The sequence below is a fragment of the Rhipicephalus microplus genome, chromosome 3, assembly GCF_043290135.1.
Source record: "Rhipicephalus microplus isolate Deutch F79 chromosome 3, USDA_Rmic, whole genome shotgun sequence".
NCBI lineage: Eukaryota > Metazoa > Arthropoda > Arachnida > Ixodida > Ixodidae > Rhipicephalus > Rhipicephalus microplus.
The window spans coordinates 130,158,998-130,183,455 of NC_134702.1; the positions used below are offsets into that span (position 1 = coordinate 130,158,998).

At 44.4% G+C, this 24,458-nt stretch overlaps 1 protein-coding gene across 1 annotated transcript; it reads right to left on the reverse strand.

Annotated features, from left to right (window-relative positions):
• Nucleotides 1–26: 26 nt before the first annotated feature.
• On the reverse strand, nucleotides 27–19,188 carry LOC142803924 (uncharacterized). Its single transcript, XM_075890221.1, has 6 exons — nucleotides 19,033–19,188; nucleotides 15,892–15,990; nucleotides 15,145–15,429; nucleotides 12,104–12,301; nucleotides 9,026–9,172; nucleotides 27–910 (listed from the first exon to the last, which is right to left on the reverse strand). Exons 2-5 carry the CDS (start codon nucleotides 15,986–15,988, stop codon nucleotides 9,159–9,161), a joined length of 594 nt encoding a protein of 197 aa, XP_075746336.1. The 5' UTR covers nucleotides 15,989–15,990; nucleotides 19,033–19,188; the 3' UTR covers nucleotides 27–910; nucleotides 9,026–9,158.
• Nucleotides 19,189–24,458: the final 5,270 nt, after the last annotated feature.

Here is a 24,458-nt window from a genome sequence, read left to right on the forward strand (position 1 = left end):
AACGACTCCTGTCACCAAGCACGCATGGTATGTGTACTATAGAAATGTGATCTTTTGATAACAAACACCCTAATATATATCACAGGTCCTATGGATAATAGAAACATTGTATTTGTAGGTAAATAGTTGAAAATTGGAAGCTAAACGCCAATGCGGGAGCTTTTGTAAAGAACAATATTTTTTATGCAACACATGAAAAACAAAGACTAGAGTAAAAGAAAAACAACTGCATAGAAAAATAAATAAGGGACACCTGAAAGAGGAAGAGGGGCTGGTAACGTATTGAATTACGTATATTTTCGAGAAAACGGTACAGATCTTTACGCAAGAATCTCGGTGTTACATGAGAGATACGAGATAAGCGAAACGCGTGACTGTGCGCTGTCTCGCTTTTATACCCCAGTCGAGAAAATAGGGAGCGGGCAGGCAAAATGAAAATGGGGCCATGGAATAATACTTCCCTATATATACAATCAATGAAATGTTGACAATGAAGTACGCTATTTAAACTTCGGAGTTCAGCGTACACCACAGTAAGACCCGAACACTGCGCTTGACCTCGGTCTTGTTACGACCAGAAGTCACACTTCTTCCTTGGATTCATCAACTGTCCACCGCTGCAACCAAACGCATTTGTGAACTCTTGCATGTTCATAAGTGGCACGATACACCGCAGCCGTTTAGGTGCGTGGCGGCCCTCTTGAAAGCTATACTCTGCGCACATCTTCATGCAGTGAGATATGAAGAACAGGCGTTCCGCCGATACGTTGAGACCTTTCAACGTTTGCGTACGCTGCATAATTGGCAAAGAAGAGAACGCCTTGTATGCTGTCTTGACACCCACATGATCAGCCAAAATCTCGGATTCGGTGAAGTCATCTACCTCGTCCCGGCGAGCTCTTCGCCGCAACTGCGAATAGTCAGAATTTAAATTGCGCGCGTTACGCACACGTTTCAAAAGTCATCAAAACCAGCCACGCTACAGTACGCTGCTTCATTGTATTGTACTTGAAAGGCAAAACAGTATCTCTCTAACACTAGTGAAATTCCTATAAAGATTTCTTGGTATTGGATATTGACAAATCTTAACACGATAAAGACAAAACGTATGGAAACTGTGCATCTTAGGGTGGTCTTAAGTGCATAAATTCTATAGGCGCGTTAATATTGGTTCATACAATTTTGGCGAACCGCGTGGGGACATTTATATGATTCCCCTGTAGATATGCAACAAAATGCAACAAAAAAGGCGTACCCCTTGCAAGCTGTATTCTTCAAAAGCATAAACAGGTCATCAACTAACCCGTAACAACGACATGATTTTGAGTTGTAATGCTCGCTCTGTCACACTTCGCTCGATGAGTAGAGCTTGCGCACATCTGACCTACTCCGCAAAAGATTCTGCAGAACTTTACACTGTCTTTCATTATACAGGCAATTTTCTGTAAGGATGTATCACTTTCACTCGTGCAACAGTAGTGCGTTATTTTGTAAATTGTAAGTTGCAACAGCTTCTCTTGCTGGAATATGCTGCGTACAAGAAACAAGGAGAAATAACAACCTTCTGTTCTCTGTAGATTCTGGACCGAGGTATCTCAACTTAGATTGATTGAGCTTTACAGTTCTTTCTGCTAAGAAATTGAAGTAATACGATAAATAGCATTATCCTGCGAAACTGCAAATAATCTATAATGTTGCTTTGCCACCGGTAAATGAGTTGTAATTCAAAATACTATAGGCACTTATTAAAAAATACTGTATTTGAGTGCGACTACAAGAAAGCGAATATATGAGCCCTGCTAAAACAGTGATCATTGACATGCAAATATAATATTTACTTTTTTATATTGCAAGAGAGTGTAATAACGACGCCAGGTAGTAGGCTGACAGCCCGTACGGACACAAATGCTCGAGCAGTCCAGCGTCTATAGCTCGCGCACCCGCTCGCGCTTCGCACTCAGAGATGGTCCCACTTGTCATTGCCTAGCGAATTCCCCACTACAATACCTCGTGATGAAGACGAGTCATCCTGGCGACTAAAGGTGACAAGAGAACAAAAGGGTCGTCGCAGGGCTTGAGGCGACTGATGTGGACTGTCTCAAGACCAAGGCGGCGTTGGTCCGTGGACGGCTTGAGCAGTTCAATCACATAGGTGACAGAAGAATGGTGCTGTATGACGCGGTAAGGGCCCGTATACTTCGGTGCAAACTTGAGAGTCGGTCCACGAGAGTGCAAAGGCAGTCGGAGCCACACGAGAGAACTAACGGGAAAGTGTCCTGAACAAGATCATGGTCGTAGCGATCTTTTTGGAGGCCTTGATTATCAGCTGTGAAGGACCGTGCAAGCTGACGACACTCTTCGGCATGTTCGGCCATTTATGAAGCTGGGCTGAACTCGGAGGCATCAGGTTTGTATGACAGAATTGTGTCGAGTGTGCTGCATGAGTCACGACTATATAAAAAAATGAAGGAAAGCCTGTTGTTGAATGAATCGCCGTATTGTAAGCGTACGTCACGACAGGAAGAACGACATCCCAATTGAAGTGGTTGGAATCAATACACATAGTGAGCATGTCTGCAAAGGTTCTATTGAAACGTTCCGTGAGGCCGTTTGTTCGTGGGTGGTAGGCTGTTGATGTGCGGTGTACCGAACAGCATGGATGTAGGAACTGCTGCAGATATTCGGACAAAAACACGTGACCTCTGTCACTCTGGAGCTCCTGTGGTGTACCATGACGAAGAACGAACCGATGCAGGATGAAGGTTGCAACGTCACGAGCACCAGCCGAAGGTAGCGCTGCTGTTTCGGCGTACCTTGTCAGATGGTCGGCAGCCACAATCACCCATCGATTACCACCAACAGAGCACGGTAGTGGGCCGTATAGGTCAATCCCACCATGGTCAAATGGGCGTGCAGGTCATGGTAAAGATTGCAGTTGACCGGCTGACTGAGAAAATGTCTTGCGCTGCAGACAGAAGGAACATAAGCGAATGTGTTTCCGTACAAACGTGTACATACCCCACCAGTAATATCGTTGGTAAATCCACTCATACGTCTTTAGCACACCGGCGTGTGCGTGTTGCGGTTCAGCATGAAAATATTTGCACTTATCAGACCACATACGCCTGGGTATGACTAGCAGCCATTTACGACCCGCCACTTGATAGTTGCGACGGTATAGCAGAACATTTCGTATGGCAAAATGCGTCGCTTGGCAGCGAAGAGCACGCGGGTAACCGGAAGTTGATGCGTCAGAAAGCATATTCAAGAGCGAGACAATTCAGGGGTCCTTCCGCTGTTCGGATGACATGTCTGTGACGCTGACGGCAGAGAGGGGAAGGTAAAGGGCTGATATTTCCGTATCATCAGAATTCACGGGTGGTTGTGAAAGCGCATCTGCGTCAGAGTGCTTTTACCCCGATCAGTAGACTACGCTTATGTCGAATTCCTGGAGTTTTAGTGCCCAATGTCCAAGAAGACCAAAAGGATCTTTCAGTAAAGCCAACCAACAGAGCGCGTGATGGTCAGTTACCACATCTAAAGTTTGGCCGTACAAATAGGGGCAAAACTTTTTCTCGCCCACACCATCGCGAGGAACTCTTTTTCCGTAACAGAATAGTTGGCTTCTGCCTTAGTGAGGGCGCGGCTAGCATAGTTGATTACATACTCCATAAAAACTGGTAAGCGTTGCACGAGTACTGCACCAAGGCCGACGCCACTCGCATTCGTGCGTACTTCGGTCGGCGTAGTAGGGTCGTAAGGGCGCAGTACGGGTGGTGAAGTAACGATTTGGCGCAGTGTTGCAAAGAATTCGTCACAGGCTGCTGTTCAATTCAAAAGATCTGCGGGGCCAGCAAGGAGTTTGGTGAGTGTAGCGAGGATGGACGCAAAGTTCCGGAAAAACCGACGAAAATAGTAGCACAGGCCCACAAGGCTTCGTAGTTCCTTAACTGTAGTCTGCTTAGGAAACTCAGCAACAGCACGAAGCTTGTCAAGGTCGGGAAGGATGCCGGCTTTCGAAACGACATGGCCAAGTATGGTCAGTTGTTTAGCCCCGAAGTGACACTTCTTCAGGTTAAGCTGAAGTCTGGCGGTGGTAAGGCGCTGTAGTATCTTACGCACACGTGTGAGATAAGAAGTGAAATAGGATGAAAAGACCACAACGTCATCAGATAGCACAACCATATGTTCCATTTGAGACCGCGCAAAATGCGGTCCATCATTCGCTCGAATGTGGCGGGCGCATTGCAGAGTCCGAATGGCATTACGGTAAATTCATATAGGCCATCTGCTGTGACGAAGGCCATTTTCGAACGATCAGAATAGGCCATTGGGACCTGCGAATAACCTGAGCGAAGGTCAAGCGAGGAAATAAATTCTGCACCTTGGAGACAATCGAGAGCGTCGTCTACGCGAGAAAGTGGGTGAACATCTTTCCTTGAATTGTTGTTTAGGCACCTGTAGTCTACACAGAACCGGATCAAACCATATTTTTTTTACGAGTAGAATTGTTGAAGACCAAGGACTACAAGAAGGCTTGATGACTCCACGCTGTAGCATGTCGTCTACTTGTTCTGCTATTACGCGACGCTCCGCCGGTGCCACACGATAGGGGTGCTGGCGCAAAGGAGTACTCTTCCCTGTGTCAATTGTCTGCATAACGGTGTTCGTCCTTCCTAGCACCACTTTGGGGAAAGTCAAACGAACGCCTGAATTCGTGCAACAGGGTAACAAGCTGCTCTCGTTGAGCCGGGGCTAGATGGCAGTCAATAGAACGGTGAAATGCATCGGAAGACAGGCTGTCCGAGGCAAGGTGAGGAAGCAATGCATGCAGCTCCATATTCTGCTTGGTGTCAAAGAAATCGGCAAGCATGATAGTACCTTCATCAATTGGCTGAATGTGGCCGAGCGTCTCGTTGAGGCTCACACTGAGGGGCACGAGTTAGGATTGGAAATTAATATTACGGTAGTATCTTGACAAAGCGCAAGAACGGCGAATGGCAGCGATGTGTGGTGGCGGCTATCGAAGATGTCAGATGACGTGAATAGGATGGTAGCATCAGAAAGTGAAGCACAGTAGGCAGGGACAAACTGGGCGGTGAAAGGAGGAAGGTCAATGTCTACCACGACGACAAAGTTAGCCACACCAGATATGGCCGCATCAACAGAAGGCGCATAAGGAAACGGTAACAGCCCCACTTCGGCCCGAGCACAGTCCACGATGGCGTGATAACGTGATAAGAAATCCCATCCTAGTATGACGTCGTGGGAACACAAAGCCAACACGTGAAATTCAATGGTGTACAACACGTCTCGAGTGACCACTTTTGCTGTACATGCCGCGACGGGCTAAATTTGTTGGGCGCTCGCAGTGTTAAGAGAAACCACGGGAGAAAGCATCGTCACTTTACAAAAGGAGCGGCAGAGCCTTTGACTTATCACAGATATCGCGGCACCGGTATCGATGAGTGCAAGTGTTCGTACATATTCGACGATTACATCAATAAGATTGGTGAGAGACAGGCGATGACTTAACGATTAGACTACGACGCAGCTCGTGCCTCCGGAGCTGCGGCAGTGCGTTTTCCGTCTCAATAGAGGTGGGTCGTCGACGCATAGGCGATACAGAATGACGACTTGTTGAAGAAGAAGGCGAGCGGGAAGTAGAACGTCGAGAAGTGGCGGTTCGAGTGCTGGAAGCAGCTTGTGCGTGATGTTCGTGAACTTCAGGTGGCACGTGCGGTGCGCGGTATGGAGGCCGAAACGAATAGTCAGGGTATCTTGGTGCGTTAACTGCGAAGCGCCGACGACACAGACGTGCAACGTGGCTTATAATTCAGTGAAAGTAACACATGGGCCGGTTGTCAGCAGAGTGCCAAGGATTTCCAGCATGCTGCTGTGTTGTTGGAAACGGCGCGGTGAACGGTGGCACAGGTTGTGGCGTATACAATGGCAGACGAGATGGAGGCATTGCCGCGACGGCCGCATAAGTCAGTGGCGCGGCAACAGGTGTTGGTGGAGAGGGAGACGTAGGTAATGGGAACGTCTCGGAGAACTGCTCCTGAATAGCCTGCCTGATGGTCGGCGTTAGGCGGTTCGTCGGTGCTTCGGTGGTTGGCAGATACGAGAGACACGAAAGCTGTCGAGCGACCTCTTCGCGTACATATTCTTTTATCTGCTCCAGCAATGTGCTGTCGCCACCGACGGCCAGGGCAGTGAGAGAGTCGTCTGCTGCCTTCGACCTCGGAACTGATGCACGTTGTTTGCAAATCTCTTACAAGATCTGGCACAAGGTGACAAGTTCGGATACGGTACTTCAGCCCTTCGCCAGCAACATTTGAAAGGCATCATCGTCTATGCCTTTCAAGGTATGCCTGATCTTGTCTTGTTCGGTCATGCAGGGTCAAATAGCCGGCATAAATTCATAACATCCTCAATTTAGTGTGTGAAGCTTTCGCCCTGCCTTTATGCACGTCCGCGTAGGCGCTGTTAAGCACGCAGCTTGCGTACTGCGGGCCGATCAAACCCAGCTGCCAGGGTGGTCTTGAAAGCAGCCCAAGTGGTAAACTCAGCACAGTGGTTTGTGAACCACAGGCAGGCGACGTCTTTGAGATAAAATAGGACATACTCCAATTTCGAGGGGTCGTCCCACTTGTTGGCAGCACTCACATTTTCAAACAGATGCAACCAGTCTTCCACATCTTTGTCCTCAGTGCCGCTAAAGAAGGGGTGATCCCGTTGGTGCAGGGTGGTAGGCACGATGACCAGTTCAGATAGGGCCGTGCTTTCCTGGGTGGCGCCTTGCTCGGTTGTCTGATCAGGCATTGCTGATACAGTGGGCAGCTTCCGGCTTCAAAGTTCCAGATTTGCGTACCCAGCACCTCCAACACTTTGCAAGGGAGTTTAATAGCAACGTCAGGTAATAGGCAGACAGCCAGTACGGACACAAATTCTCGAGCAGTCCAGCATCTCCAGCTCGTGCACACGCTCGCGCTTCGCACTCATAAGTATTTTTCTTATGGATAAAAATCTGCACTTGAAAACAACCTCTCAGTCCGTCATCGGTTATCACATACATTGCATTAGCTGGCGGTGTTCTGTTTCAATAACGCTCAGTACAAGGACAATAAATGATGGTGTAAGTGATTGTTAGGGTGGTCAAAAAGTACAATAGAGGAATAAATATCGTGCGATATTGTATTACTTGTGTAAGTAAATAATAGGATCTGAGAAATCTTGATAAAAACCTTTGTTCGAAATCTGCATGTTACACTGCAAATTGCGTCGAAAGACGATAGTCTTGCGTTTGAAGAGAGTGAAGAAAACACTTATTTGATGTTCTGCGCAAGAAAATCGGTGAATGGTATTCTGGAGGCGCTGCCTCAGAGTGCCTCGAGCGTGTAGCGGCGGCGAACGAGCGCATCGAGGCACGTTAGACACGAGCGCCATCTGGCAGTTATCTTCGAAAACGAAGGCGTGCGCACCCGCGAAGAAAGTTGTGCGCCAGTCTCGGAGGTGGTAAGGTGTGGAACGCAAAGCAACGGGCAGGTTCCGCCACGGTGTCGTCGTAGCAAAGCAGTGTCAGCGCAGTGCAATAAACGCTACAGTCCTTAGAGTTACTTGTGTGTGCCTCTTTTAGCATTAATGCAGAAATACAAAACATCAACGTGTGGTTATGGCGCCTCAGATATGCGCAATAATTGGTTTTTACTTGACAATCGCACAACTATGAACGCTAAGTCTTGAGAAATATTTGGGGGGGGGGGGCGCTGCGGATGTGGTCAGCCGTTTGGTGCCGTTCGAGATATCGTTAAGGGCGGACAGACAAATGTACAGACAGACAGACAAAGAGGCAGACAGATAAACACACCAAAATTTTTCCATTGAAGGTCCCCAAGAAAGACTATTGTCTTTAAAACGGACGCTTTCGTGTATGAGTACAGTCGATAAGCGAAAATTCTTAAATTGGGAAGCATATGACTAAGCGTCCTTTCTGGCTTTGAGGAAGGCGTAGGGTGGGAAGTGCGTAGGGAGAATGTTTGCAGCGCTTGTTGGCGGGAACGGCTGAGCGAGTGAGTGTGGGGCAAGCGCAGCCCGCGCGCTGCAGCGAGAAGGCGTCTTCCGCCCCGTCCTGCGCTCGCTGCCAGCGTGCATTTGTTGTTTTCCCCTGCGCTCGGAACTTCAACGGCGAGAGTGGAGTGTGGCCCCAACGAGCTTTTCTCCTAAGAAGCGTGAGGCTGTATGTTTACATGTGACGCAACGCCAAGGGGCAGTACAGTCGCTATTACCGAAAGGCTTGTTCGTGTCCGTGCACTGTACAAAATTACAGGTAGCATGTGTATTTTCAACCGTTCCATTTTTGTTCCCTACTAACACAGAAATAACGAAATACTTTTCAGATTAACCTCCTATGAACAAGCTGTGGCGCCAGCTATTTTTTGATGTTCCTTTGATGTGTTCGTGAACCATCAGCCATAGCTTGACTGACACAGAAATGCGTGACCTCTCTTGTCTGTCTGGTTTGTGCACCTAATATATTGACCATTAGGCAGACGCTCTATTTAAAGGTATCTTCAATGTCGTCCTTCTTATATTGTTGAATAAAAGAACCGATTACAATCATTTTTAGAAATACGCATTGATATGGTGAACAAGAAGAAAAGTATTTTGTATTAATCACGGGGGCACTTGATGGTCGAATTTGCTTATTCAAAATTAGCTGAATGCTTCAATCGCAATTACGTAAGAGTGTTTCACGCGAACAATTTTCATGATACTTGCAAATCAAGTTATTGTAACTTGAAATTCTTCTCATTACACAAGATTTTCCAGCAGTATGATTTACGAGAAGAAAGCACACAATGTTAAAAAACTGTCTCTATTGTTTCTAATGACGAAATTGCTTCTAAGCATAAAAATCGTACTTTTTGCTCAATTCTCTCGAAGTATTCATGGGGAGCAGCCACCTCAAAAACTCCTCTATTTGCTGCAAGATTGGTCAGGCATATCCAACGCCTGTACTTACGGCAAGTTTGTACGTTCTTCTGAGACAAAGCGTCCTCTTCCTGTATTTTTCCATGAACCTGCGGGATGCCCATTGTCGATGTCCTCCCTCGTCGTCAAAGCTTCTTCCTTTGGCGTCATATGCGTGCATAATTTCATGGCCCACTATCTGAAAGAACAGAAATCTTTCACTGAAATAAAGTTCAGAGGGCCGGACATAGTGATAGCAAAGGATGTATTTTGGAAACAGCTTTGCCGGAGTTTTTTATGCCTAAAGCTGTTGGGATTGACTCCTAGGGAACGAAGTGGCTGGTCCCCTTATATATATAAGTCGGTCTAACACGAAAGTTAAACCTTTCTTTGCAGAGGTAGTTAAGCGTTTATTAGGCAGGTTCCAGCAACAGCAACAAATCGCAAAGTTCTGTTAGGAACGGCAAGCAGCTCGAAACTTGCAGCGCGCATATCAAGCACAAAGCACGCACGAAATTGGAAAAACAGGACCAGCGCGGAGTAACGGCTGTCTCAGCTCCATACTGGAAAAAAAGAGGCGTGAAACGAGTGCACAAGTGTACACAAGACATAAGCAAACTGTCAGAATTTTTCCTGCGTCGTCGTTTAGCAGCGCGCTCCTTTCGTAAACGAGTTGGCGCAGCATACGAGGTGACCTTCGTCCTTTCCATAACTACGAGGTTGCTAAGCGTGCGCGCTGGAGAGGCCACGCTCCGTGGAGGCTGTGTTTCGTGTAGGCGAAGGCCTTCCTGAGCTCCCCACCCGAGTTGGTCAGACCATCTCGTCACTGATAACGAAAACGCATTTCTTCATAGAAGCTCTGAGCCCTGCCTAACAGGGTATAGTGTTTATAAATGGCTTGCCGTTATCATTCCGTGCGAGGTACGCTCTTTGGTGGAGTGCTTAGCGTCGCGTGCTGGGAAACGAGAGGTTGCTGGTGCGATTTCGCGCAGCAGATGCTTGCCTTCTGTTTTGTTTTCAATTTATCAATCAACGTCACTTCCGTGACGAAGCTATGTCAGAGGAGCCATGGTGGAGAGCGGCATAAAACACTCAGCTGTTAAAACCGATCGTGAGCCGCGTAGATTAGAAAACTCGTGTTGAAACTTTACTGCCGCATGTAAACACGTATCACTTTTGTGTTGTATACTGATTTCTGTACAGACGTGTCAGCCACATTTGTTCGTTTTTTTCTTGAAGCCGTCTAGCTCCCAGAGAAGGAATTGCATGTGTTGCTTTATGGTGAGCGTTGCAGCTTATTCACGAGGAAGTAGGGCCTTCTGCGGGCTTGATTCTTTAACAGAGGAATGAGCACACGTGCAGTGAACGCTCCTAACTGGTATACGTGTTACTTCTAGCATACATGCCCAAGAAACTTCAGTAATAATTAACAGCTGCATCAAACACGTATAACTTGCTACGAGAAGCATTTCTTCACATAGCTCCCAATATGCGTCAGAAATGAAATACTCGCTTATACTTGCATAATAGGTATGCAGCACACCGGTAGTACATGGTTCCTGCATTGTTGCTTTCTTTAGAATCTGTTTTTCATAGAGATTCTTCGGCTGTGATGATAGGTTTTTGTATGCACTTCTCGAGATCCTTTGGACACAGTGTGAAAGAACTTACCATTCCGAGGCCACCATAATTAAGCGCCTGTGGAGCTTCAAGGTAATACAATGGGCGTGTAATAATAGCAGTTGGTATGACAATTAGGTTAAAGTCAGGTTGGTAATGTGCTTTCACGTCCGTCTCGTCAAATATATGCGTTGTCCGGTCGGCCCATTTTTGATGGCAAGAAAGGGACATAGCCTTAATCCATGATGGGAAAAGGCGGTTCAGTGGTACATTTGGGAACGATTCTGTAGGTACAAAAACAAAGCCTCGCTATTTCACCAATTCTCACACAGTGATAGTACTTTCATTCTGTTATGTGTTGCGCGAAATTTGTTTCGGAAAAGAAGTGAAAGGAGAGTTAGAATAATAGGCGTAATCTTTTACAGAATAGCCCTACTCAAGGGTCTCTTATCAGCATGGGCAGCTAAAAAAAAACACGGGTGATCTCTCTATATAGAAATCGTAATAACAAAAAAGGAAAACATGTTCTTAACACAGGTTGTTGAGCGTTTATCGCGTATTGTTTCAGCGATAGTTACAAATGTCAAAGTCACGTTAAACCAAGGCGCACCATCCTCCCCTCCTTGACACTGCGAGATAAGGGCTATCCTTCTCAAAGCCGGGAGAAGTAAGCGTAGGTGAGCGGGAGACAACGCGTGCTCATTGTACCATCTTGCTGCTAATGCTGAAAACACAATTCTCTTCGAGATGATCCTGACTGAGCAGCGGTAAGTTGTAGATATAAATAGCTTGCCGTTTAAACGAACACAGATATATATATATATATATATATATATATATATATATATATATATATATATATATATATATATATATATATATATATATATATATATATATATATATATATATTGTTAGGAATTTTGCTCTGTCGCAATGGTAGCGGTGGCGACGAGCGGCGAGCCGTCGAGCGGACTTCGATGAAGCCTTAGCCCGAAGGTGAAACAGGGAGGCAATCCGTTTAGAAAACAGCAACAAAAGTAGCGTTTACTGTAGCAGGTTGTCGTTTTACAGGGCCGGCCAGCACGACAACGTCGGCTGGGGCAAAATCTACTAACATGGGGCCGGCTCGGCCTTAAATAGCGTCTTTGGTCCATTCTTTCCGACCAGTTCTCGGGCTCGGAGGGGGAGACGTAGCCCTACCCGGAACTGCAAAGTGGTTCGGCGGAGGAAACGACGTTATCCCCGGACTGCACGGTTCTCCTGCACAGACGGCGGCGCTGGGAGGGGGGGGGGGGGGAGACAGTTCGTCGAAACAGGGCTAGATCTTGTGAGACTTGCTCCCGATCGAGGAACATGTCTGTGGCACAACAATATATATAAAGAGAGAGAGAAGAGATCTATATATATATATATATACATATATATATATAGATATATTTCAAATAACGGCCACAATTTCGAAATTGCTGCGTAAGCGTGTGGAGCATGCAAAAATAAAAATACTGACTGTAGAGTTGTTCCACGTATGCGGGATCCAGGTATCGTTCAGGACTTCCTACGTATGATCGCATTTTGAAGAGCTTCTGGAGAGCAATAAAGCGATCTTGTCCTTCAACCCAACTTGAATTCTCGAACGTCTCGGCGTACGCATTGCGAATATTAAGCAGCATTGTTTTCACATCTTCGAGCGACTTCCGTGGGACCACTGCGTAGCAGGGAACATGGAAACCAATAAAATTATCGCAGTGCTTACATTTAAACGTAAGGTTTAAGCAATTTATTATCAGGTGTAATAAATTTTTGTCGAAGTTTTTTGTTGGTTAAAATCCTGTCGTTTCCTTGTGCCTGATCATCTGCACACAAAAACGAGCTTTGCTCACATGTGACAAATGCAACTCACGACAAAACTTTCAGTGAAGCATTATTTGTCATCGCAAAACAAGAAGACATATTTCATTTCTCGGAGACGCTGTACATGATTGCTTTACTTCCTTTACCCAACAGCTATACTGCTACACTTCGAAGAATAGTTCTTTAGGCAATCCAGTGGCGCATTTCTTTAGCTAAAGGTGCAAAAAAAAAACACGACACAAAGTAAATACAAACGCAACAGCGAAAGTTCTGTCTCCTATGTTTGTTTCAGTTTTTGGTCTTGTCTGCGTTGTAAAACTCAAAACTACACTGCTTCGTGCAGTCGAGAAGTATGGCCTTTTATTCAAATTCACTGTCTTCTTCAGTGCTTTCTACTCCAGGTAATAAGAAAATAAATAAACATATAAACAAATAACTAAATAAATTCTGTACGTAAGTAAATTAGCATGTAAACTGCTTTCCTCTTTTTTTTTTTTCAAGCACAAGAAACCAATGAACCTATGGCTGACTGGACACGCACTCCTGACCACAAACCTCAGCAATTTGCCTATGAAAAAGGAGATTCCGCATATAAAATAATTTACTGCTCAAAATTCGCACTTGGCGGGAGCAGGAATCACTCTTGCATCCCTTACGGTGGCCAAGGAAACACCGAGCGACGTAGCAAATGGCGTACGGGTGGTCTTGAGAGAGTGGGTTTGACTCTTCGCCACACGGTTGTCGGATTCACTTAGCACCTTCGCTCGAATCTGTAGCTCACTGGTAATCGTACTTTCGGTACAACCAATGTCATAAAGAAGGTGCTCTAAGACCAACAGGGAAGAAATTTCGCTTTGGTTGAGCGCGTGCTAAATACGCTAGAGCTGGCTATGCTGTATAGAATTTCACCCGAGTAAAAAAAAAAAGCGATGACGACTGCGTACGATTTCAGGACAACAGCATATGACGAATTGGCCTCCCTAAACTGCTGTGCACCAATACCACACAAGAAATATGGTAATCGACATAACTTCTACAAGTAGCGATGAAACAAATTAAGAAGAATCTTCTTTGCTGCTTATTCTTCCGAAGAGTTTTCAAAACAGTCTATGCTAACGTCCGCAGCTACCATGCGGTACCAGTTCTTTTCAGCTGAATCTTCGATAAAATAAAAAAACGACATCAGCGTTTCCTTATGCGCGGACATGGTCTAAGCATGCGAAGGGAACAAACATTAAGATCGGAAAACAACTTCAATGCAATACTATCAAAAGGGACAGTTTGCTTAAGCTTTATTGGATATTACAAATAGAGATAAGAGCTAGTGAATTATTTCACCGGAAACTGTCTTCTTATGCAAAACAGTTAGTGGAATAAAGCCGGTATTCATTACTACAATAGAAATATTTGTTGTATTGTAAGAGCAGTAGTAGAAAGCATTGTGCAGCAGTCCATAAACTACATTTAGATATAGATATAGAACGTTATTAGTCTGTTTACAATGCAATAAAACGCTGCCCACATCAAAAAATGTAAGTAATGTTGCTTATGCTGCTTCATACATGTTCGGGTATGCAAGCAAAGAAAACTCTAATCAGTACGTTATCACCCGTCATGAAGAACATGACATTCACGTAGACTTGAATGATATCGTAACACATGGAAACCATCGTGAGAGCCCAACTAAACACGACACGCAGAAAGTGAGAGACGCGGACAGGCTGCGTGTAGTGTTTAGTCGCGCTCTCACGAGGGTTTCTATCTCGAAGCACCAACTCGACCAACAGTCAACTCTTTTGAAGTATCGTAACACATTACCCATGTTGGTAATACATCTGTCATTTCACGAACACGCTCAATGTAGTGGGTACTTAAACGAACACGACAGAACTTCACAGACAGAGAGACAGATAGATAGATAGATAGATAGATAGATAGATAGATAGATAGATAGATAGATAGATAGACAGACAGACAGGCAGACAGACAGACAGATAGGTATATATATATATATATATATATATATATATATATATATATAATATATATATATATATATATATATATATATATATATATATATATATATATATATATATATATATATAGATAGATAGATAGATAGATAGATAGATAGATAGATAGATAGATAGATAGATAGATAGATAGATAGATAGATAGATAGATAGATAGATAGATAGATAGATAGCGAGATAGGTATAGATAGATAGACAGACAGATAGATAGATAGACAGATAGATAGATAGATAGACAGACAGACAGATAGATAGATAGATAGATTAAAAGCTAGATAGGTGGGTAGATAGATAGATAGATAGATAGACAGACAGACAGGCAGACAGACAGACAGACAGACAGACAGACAGACAGACAGACAGACAGATAGATAGATTGATAGATAGATTGATAGATAGATAGATAGATAGATAGATAGATAGATAGATAGATAGATAGATAGATAGATAGATAGATAGATAGATAGATAGATAGATAGATAGATAGATATTAATTCCTTCTAGTTTGATTGAACACTCTACAGCTATAATTGAAGAATGCTAGGAACACCGACAAACACTCCTTAGAATGAATATGGTCTCTGCGACGATTCTTGTAAAGAGTCTAGTACATCAGCAATACATTCTTCAAATGTACACCGTAGAAAAACTGTTAACGCACCGGTTTGATAGTAGGGGCTTGTGACAGCTATGCGCATCGCCTTTTTGGCGTGCTCGTAGCAAGCGGCGCTTTTCGTGCTTCTGCCGACGAGCAAGTTTGGCACTGTGTATTTCATCAGCTGCCTGAAGACACTCCAAGCGACCAGGTACTGAAGCCCCTTCTCACCCACGGACTTCGCCTTGAGCAGCTGAACGATAAGGCTGAGGACGCTCTGTTGGACGATCATAGAATCTCTACTTCTGTAGGTGTTCTTGGTGTACTTCGAAATGTAGCTCGCCCACTGATCTGGTGATGATAACAAAAGGAAGAAATCGTCTAGTAATGGTAACTAAAGAAAGTGCCAAGGTAGCTAGAGTAACGGTCAAGGCAGCCACAGTAAGCTTCAATTCGTCGTGTTTGAGTTATCGCAGATGACATAGTACTGCAAGGGGCCTGTGCGCCTTTACAATCACCATTAGGTATGCTGATAAACGTTTTCAGCTAACTCATATCATGTGCTTGCTATTGGTGATGCCTCTTGTTTCATCTGAGTGGACTAGGAGATAAGTACACGCAGCATGCGATCAGGAAAGTGCGCTAGAGAGCAGCATGCAATACCACTTCTATTGCTAGTGTGAAAATACTATAAACAGGACTGTCTATTATTTCAAAGTTTAGCCCATTAAATGCAGGATACTTTTGTACATTAGGTACCTAAAGTTTTATTTTGCAGTGTAATAGAAAATCTGATTCATACTCTACACCTACCTGAACTGACGTATGGTGCTGTGTAAGCACCAAAATTACCGATGGCCAAATAGATTCCGGGGGCGTATGGATGGATTTGAGCTTCGGCGATGCTCATAACTGGATAAACAAAAAAAAAATGTTTAGAGAGCAAAACTTTTTGCAACAGACACGCGCACTCATAGCTCTCTCGTATGAACAATAGTGAAATATTTGGTGTCACTGAGAGAAAGAAATAATAATTTTAAAAACAAACGATCACTTAGCGTGTTCTAGAAGCTCCTAGCTCGACGTGTGCAACGTCAGTCATATACGGAATTCCGTGTACATGCGGCAGGGCGCACTTTAGAGATACTGAGCGTTGCATCAACGAGGCACTTCAGGAACATGTCTGTTCATTAAAGAGTGGTATTGAGATCAATGTATAGTAACATCTTGTGCTAGATATGGGTAAATTTCCTGCCTGTCCAGCATCACCCTCCTAAAACAATATCGTGAAGGCACGCACAGAGTTATTCGAGGTCTCTATCATCTACTAAAATTATGAGCGATCTTTCATTCTTCCGTACCCTGATCTGCTGGAAAAAAAGATCAGCTGTCAGGCATCCCACTCGTGTCTAAAATTCTAACGCGATTTTTATTCCTTCGGGCATATACATATTCTTGGTTTCTCCAAAAATCATGGCAGTCAGCGGCTATCCTCGAGGCACCTTCGTTTTTCCGTGTACACTATGATTTTCAAAAAGAAAAAGTCACAGCTTTGCCGCAAAGACGAAGCAATGAACGCGATAGTAACAAATCGGAAGGTCACGCGAAAAATGGCAACCAGATTGAAACGTGCCCCGCATTTCTCACGAACAAATGACGCACAAAACGTACTCAACAGATGAACACGAATAAGCGTCCTAATTGTTACTTCGCTGTGTCTGAAAAACACGCCCTTATCGCAAAGGAAGACTGTGCAACCATTTTAGTGGCCATTGTGCGCCCGCTTGAATAGAATCGTCTCGCTGACAGCACAAGGTTTACGATTGTCCCTACCGCGAGATAAGTGAGCACACTCGAGAGCATCCCCTCTCGGCGGGCGAAGCTACGCGTGGGATATGACGATCCGGTAATGCGCGCTCATTGCGCCATCTCACTGGTAATGCTGAAAACACGATGGCAGTTTCCTCAAGATTCCCATGGCCAGCACAAAAGTGCACTTATAAATAGCTTGCCATTTAGACGTTCAACGAGGTGCTCCTTCGTGGCTTACTGGTTTATGCCTCGTACTCATATACATTAGAAGCCGGAGGTTCGACTCCGCGTGCCGGAGTCTTCTGGATTATTTTTCCTTCTATCGTTTTTATATAGATATACGTTTACATATACGGTGAATGACGTTGACGTCGACGCCAGTGCCGGTGGCAAAATCCAGCCCAGGGTGAGTACATAAGTGCTATTGCAATAAAAAAAAAACTTCTGAGGGTGCTTTCGATTCTACCTTTACCACAAGACAAAGGTTCTGATCCCCTCATTTTCATCTACCGGAATGGTCCAGGAGTCGATGGTTTCAGTCGAGCCCTCCTACTGACAGGACGTGGAACCAAAGTTCAAAAGTAGGACTTCCGGATACTACACGAAAAGTTAACAAGAAACGTCGTCGTTAGCAAGGACGTGACATTCAAGCGCAAGAAGGCTACAACTGGAACACGCATCAAGGGGCTGGAAACCTGGTGACGCTCCACTCAAGTCAGCGTGTTTGAGTCTGATGTCACCAAGGGCAGGGTGCAGTAATCACTCCGGGGCAAAGACCAAGACGTCAAGTGGTAGAAGGTGAGTGAGATGGCATCCTGCGGTGCTACCGACTTTAGCAGGCGCCTTTTCTACCAACTGTCCCTAGATAAGAACCACCACTCCCTCCCCCAAATACAGGTACACCACACAGCACCTCAGCAAATTGTTTTCCAAGAACCACAGCCTGCCAACAACATCGTATGTATAATTCCTCGCGGACAATTTGCGCAGTAGTTTTCGGCAGGCCGGTACCGCAGTGAGGATGTGGCGTGAAAGGGTTACGGCTAGCGCGTTGTTCCTCCGCACCGCTTCAAGTACGGCTCACTGTGTGGTGTGTTTGGCTTCCTGCGTCCTGCTATCAAGCCTTTAAAGTTTATGTAGGTTAAGGTCCAAGAGCGGCTACACTTTTTCGTCCAAGCAAGCAGCGCGTGCGTTCTGGTTTCTATACGTGCCCGCAGTTCTGCAGCCTTAAACCGTGACAGTTATAATTGATGACGCAGCCTCATTCACATAACTTCTTTGAGGTGATGTGTTGATGATGCGAATTAGCAGGTTAGTTTGTGAATGACAGACTGTTCCATAAACTTGCGGAGTAACCCGAAGACCGAAAGGAGCCCTGCAAAATAAGCTTTTTGCGTGAAAGATAAAAATTGGACGACAACCTACGTTACATAACAATATCTTACAACAGAGTTGACAAAAAAAACACCACTAAAAAGCGATAAAGAAGGGCCACGTCAGATCTACTGCTAGCACACGAAACGGGAGCCGACGCGTTTACTGAAAGCGTGGTGGAAGCCAGGCAGCTCGCATGTGTGCGAATAGGCAATCTGCAGCAAGACCACAACGCAAATTGCTATAATTTCCGTCATATAGACATGTGTCCTGAAAAAGTGGTGCCATGTTATGGGTGTGAAGTACGGTATGTAGACACGGGTGCTATGGGAAAACCTGCTCAAGGGATACCTAAAACCTTTTTCAGGGCTGCGAAGACCAAGTGGCGTCACCGATGAGGCTGTCCCGGAGAAATTCCACTGCAGGCGCCACCATCACTGCCCTGATCATGTGCGCGTAGTGCCTATAGAACTGTACGTATACGAGTTACTTGTGAGGGACTATCACTTGTACAAAGCGGCTTGATACACGACAGACTTAGAGAGAAGCATAAGGAATATAACCTTGCATATGGAGGCGAATGCAGCGCCCGCATATATCAAAAACGAAGACGATGCGTGCTATGATTGTTTGTGCATAAAAAAGGCCATTCGCTCGTTTACAAAACAACTTTGCTGTAAGTTTACAGTTTACCATAACAACAAATGCCTCTTACACGTTCAGTTCACTTCTATGTCAGCCATAACGAGAAATTTGGTGTGGGCTCACGTTCTATTTCGTATCCAGCGATGCTCAACGCAAGCTCAGTGGCTCGTCGAGTTACGACACCGTACCGGCGCAATAGGGAGGTGTAATATTTCGTGTTAACGTAGCTTGGCAGCACGCTCCGCTCTTTTAGCCATTGATCTTCTTGAGTGCTAAATTTAACCTGTAAAAAAAACAAGAGGGATAAGTAATCTTTATTGACTTGATGCTCAGACGACACTCGAGTCTGCACATTTGCGTTGCCTATGTATACGCATGTCCCACCGTGGTGGTCTAGTGCCTAAGGTACTCGGCTACTAACCCGCAGTTCGCGTGATCGAATTCCGGCTGCAGTGGCTGCATTTCCGATGGAGCCATAAATGTTGTACGCCCATGCGCTCAGATTTGGGTGCACGTTGAAGAACCTCAGGTGGTCAAAATTTCCGGAGCCCTCCACTACGGTGTCTCTCATAATCATAAGGTGGTTTTAGGGTGTTAGAACGCACAAATCAATAGCTATACGCATGGCTTTTTTGATATTGTGTTTTCGTGCAGTTGACGTGTGACGTGTGTCTGAGTTGACGTGTTCAAAATGTATTGTAGGAAAATTGCTATAATAAATTAAACTATATTGGCGATGGATAACGTCCCAAAATCGCAATTCGACCTACTGACACGTTAGTGGAGGGATCCGGAAATTTTAACAAACTGGGGTTGCTTAATGTGCACCTTATTCTAAGCTCAAAGTCCTCAAATAGTTCCACTTTCATCAAAAATGTGATTCTGTCATTGTGGCTGTGATTCCATCTTGCTGCATTCGAATCAGCAGTCAAGTGACATAATTACTAGGCCACAACGAAGGCTTATAATTAAAGAACGTAAGCACATATATACCATACTCATCGTGTTGAAGAGGGCCTAAAACAACTTTTGCGATTGTGAGTGACGCACAACGTCAATCAGTTATGCTTTCTCTGAAGACACTCTACCAGCGAAGGGCTGTTCAAAATGAATAACGAAATGACACGTCACATAATTCAATGCAGGGAATGTTATGCCTCTATATTTGGTATATCAGAGGGGGCACAAAGAATCGCTACAAAGTAACAGGCTTAAGACTAGCCAGGTAGATTTTCCTTCGATAGTTTTTCTTTCGGGAACGCTCTGCGTTAAAGAACAAAACCTGCGCTTTAAGTTTAAATAGAAATAAACTTTGAGTCCATTTCACCTCCACCTAAAACGCAGTGTTTCAGGGGGCTTTCAAAATCTATAGTCTAATTCCCCATAGAAATCTTATGACCCACAATGACTACTGAGTCATATGCCTGATGTGACCTCCTTGCTAAAATTAGTCGCGAATTACGAAGGTCAGCTTGATAAGCTTAAAAATTGAACTAAAAGCTCTTGAGTATTCTTTCGTGCTCTGGACAGTGATTACGTTTCAGTATGGTTGGTACCGTGCCTTCTGACAAGGTAATTAACACGCTTGCTTTTTTAACTGTTTTACGACGGTCAATTGTACTATAACATATGTTATGTTATGACCACTATAGGACGCAGCACGCGTGCAGGCAAAGTGGTATCCCATAACGTTCAGTTTTAGTCCAATATTTGCTAAATTGACACAAATATACAACTATATATGAGTGAATTCCTAACTATTGTTTAACTTCCGACCCTGCCCACTTCATATTAAGGGCAAATAGCAGCTCAGTCACAACAGATAGAGCAAATGGAGTCACATATATTTGCCTGCCTAATGCTATTAATGCCTTCCTAAGCGTATATTAATACGCTGTCCGCGTATTTTGCGGATGATAGCTTTGGGATGCAGTTACCATCGGAAGTTACGGCAATTTGATTTCAGTATACTATATTCAACACCTAAGGATTTCTGATGTCTCCTTGTGCAAGAGGAAGCAAGTACGCTGGCCACATGAAAAATATGAGATGGAGACGATCAAAAGAAGTTCGTCACCACTCTAGTCATTCAATAAACGCCGCATATGCGACAGAAAATTGAACGAACGGAAGGAGTGTAAATTTAAGAGGATCGCTTTTTTGTTACACATAACACTTCCGAGACCTAACACATGATTACACCAAAAGAAGTGAGTTAGGATTGCATTGCCTTTTTGGGGAAAAAAAGTGGACAAAAAGGTAACTTGCTACCGGAAGTATTCAAAGCTGCGACCTTCTAGTGATGCGTCCGATGCTCTACCAATGAGCCACGGCGGAAGTCACCTCCCCGTTTCCTATATAGTGTATTTATGTGCATGTGAGCGTAGGAGCTCTATTCAGCACCCCCTGTTGACATTGCGGTGAGTGTAGGACACTCTTTCAGCACGTTGTTATCGCGTACCACGTGATCTTATTACGAGCTGGTAGCTTACCAATAATCTTACACATACTACCTGAAGACAACAAGTCTGCCAGAGCAAGACCCTCGCTATGAATGATGGAATGAACTGTAAAAGACGCGTTATTTGAAGGTTGCCGGTCGGATCCTAGCGCTGGCAAGTTATCTTTTAGTTCCCTTTTATTTTTCACATTTTCATTGCCATTCCTAATAATACCATGTTCATTACTTGGCATCATTGTCTGTGAATTCTCATTAGAACAGGTCTGATGATGGCGTTGTCATTTCCTTTTACCCATGTCTTTCTGCTCTATCATGAGAAGAACGTGATTCGGGCAGCCAGGATGGTGTGTTAAAAAATTGTTAAAGGAGCAAAGCTGATAGATTGATAAGTGGGGTTTAATGCCCCAAAACCACCATATGATTATGAGAGGCGCCATAGTGGAGGGCTCCGGAAATTTAGGCCACCTGGGGTTCTTTAACGTGCGCCCAAATCTGAGCAAACGGGCCTAAAACATTTCCATCTCCGTCAGTAATGCCACCACCGCAGCCGGGATTCAATTCCGTGATCTGTGGGTCAGCAGCCGGTTGCCTTAGCCACTTGACCACCGCCGCGGGACAGGAGCAAAGATGGAACATGGTAAATGACTGAGAGCAAAATTTGGTCTTAACCTCGCGTGTTTGAAGACGGGGTTCCTGTTTGAACAACATAGTAGCCTTGTGCAGGGGAAAAGATCGTCATACGCGAGATCTTGGAGAGTACAGCAATAAAAAACAACCAATATTTCAACTTGAATTAGGTTATGGTGAATCATTCCTTCGCGCATCCACTCTCTTCGAAATATGAAAAAAACCCATTTTCTAAAATGCAGGAAAATTGAAAAAAGCAGCATTATTCGTAAGAATTCAATGTCACTGATAGAAACTTGTGAAGCAGCACGAACACATTGTGATAATTCTTTTACTAAACCTCTGTAACTTTAAAGTTTTATTTCGCACCTTCATTCCCCTCTTGCCGTGGAAGAACAGGGTATCGAAAAGCTCGAAGGACACAATAGCTGGGACTCCCAAGTCGAAAGAGCAGCGCACCATCATTTCAATCGGGTTTACCTTCGCCAGCCTTGTCTCGTCGTTCAAGTCTAGATTTAGAGACTGCAGCCAGTTTACAAGATCTGCTGTCTGTAAAGAAGATATGTGAAAAAGCTTCAAGGAAAACATTAGCACTAGAATAACATCAGGCACTGTCACACTGAAAATTCGTGGCCATTATCAGCAGCCGTTTGCTTGGAAAACAAGCCACATTCTATCCATGGCGTTTCAGTTGCACATGTATCCTCTATTTCGTCGAAAAGTTTCTTGAGGTGGTCTACTTGGGTAAACAACCGTGACAACCACGGCACCACATTAGCCTACCTAAATACTTTCAACGAACCTTATGTTGAAAGCTGGCGGATGGTGGTCGGACTTGCGTGTATATTCTTCTGTTGTGGTAGTCATAAGACATAATTAGGCCAAATTTAACATACACTTCTAATTCGCCCACTAAAAACAATTACCACACTTTACGAACATGCGCAGCTGCTGTAAGCTTCAGTGATTTCTTTCAATAAAAAAGTGTTGTGATTAAGCTCGTTATTCAAGACGATTGTTGCGTCTAAAAGCATAATTTATGACATGGAAAATACGTGAAAATTTTTTGCAACATTCATTCAACGGCATTTTGAGCGTAAATTGTTTATAACGTGGACAAACAATTTTAGTAAAAACGCGTTACTTGTTTAAATATTTTACATAAAATTCTTCTCATTGAATTACTTTCGGCGCTTCTCGCGAACTCAGTATTTTTTTGTCACGGAATAACGCGTGCTGATGAGAGAATCATGGCGTTAGGAAGCGTCAGCGACGGCTGACCTGAACGCACACTAGCCAGCAAGCATTATTTGAAATGTAACAGTGTAAAGAAAACAACTAGGTGATATCTATTTTATGCCTTAAAATCCAGAGCATAAATTTACAGCTACAAGCCGAAAAGCGACACGCCAGTTTGTGGGCATTTTTCGCATCGAGTATCGTTCTTTTCACAAAGGTAACTAATGTGTAAACAACTTTTTCAATCTTTACACACTCAAGGTTATACATGTTAGACATTTACAAATCAATGAACTTTGTGTAAATAGTGCGGAATGCTCTCAACAAAACTTGGTATGCGTGGATAGCAATGATTCACGAGGCTTAAGGCATGAATAACTGCGAAACAACTTGGAACATATCACAATATTTCACGTGAAAATACAGAAAATGTTCCTTCAATATTGGGCTTATACATACGTTGCCCAACTGCGAGCTCCCGAGTTTCGATGAAGAGATAGTTGCCAAGACATCTAGTGAATAGAGTTAAGGACAGAAATCATGTAATCGAGAAAATTTCCCCCGCCTCTTCGAAGGGACTCGTTAGGAAATGCGATTGCATTGCGTACCATCCATACCGGCGTTTCGCACGTGAGAGCCCAGCGTTAAAAGAATAATGCTTTCTTTTTTTTTACTTACAACGTGCATACAATACCGCCGTTCACCGCACATGGCGTTTTTCTGTCGCGAGAAACGCGGTATGCCTTCCCAGCTTTAGTAGCTAGCGTGGACGGTCAAAAAATACTATGAAGTGACCGAAAATTGGGAGACCCTTAAGCTTTGCCTTTAAGAGTTCAACGCAATAGCGAAATGTGGCACCTAGTGCACCCTTCAAACGCTAAGTGTATATTTATTCATATGTTTTTACATACACACGCACGCACACCAACACCCACACAGTAGAATGAACCAGCACACGCTATTACCACTGAATGGGCTCGTTTTCGTCGTGACACCTGTCAAACACAATGCGTTAAAGGAGCCCTGAAACACCTTTTCAAGTAACCATGGAATGAATTCAGCAGACGAGCTTATTGTCTGACGAATTCAACAGCGCAAAAATTTTAACAATCCATCGAATGCGAGTGGAGTTGCAAAGGTTTGTTGCGTGCTGCAATTGCATCATGTCTTCTATCGTCCCGACGTAAACGCTGGACGCTGAGCAGGGAGGGGTGGCACGGCA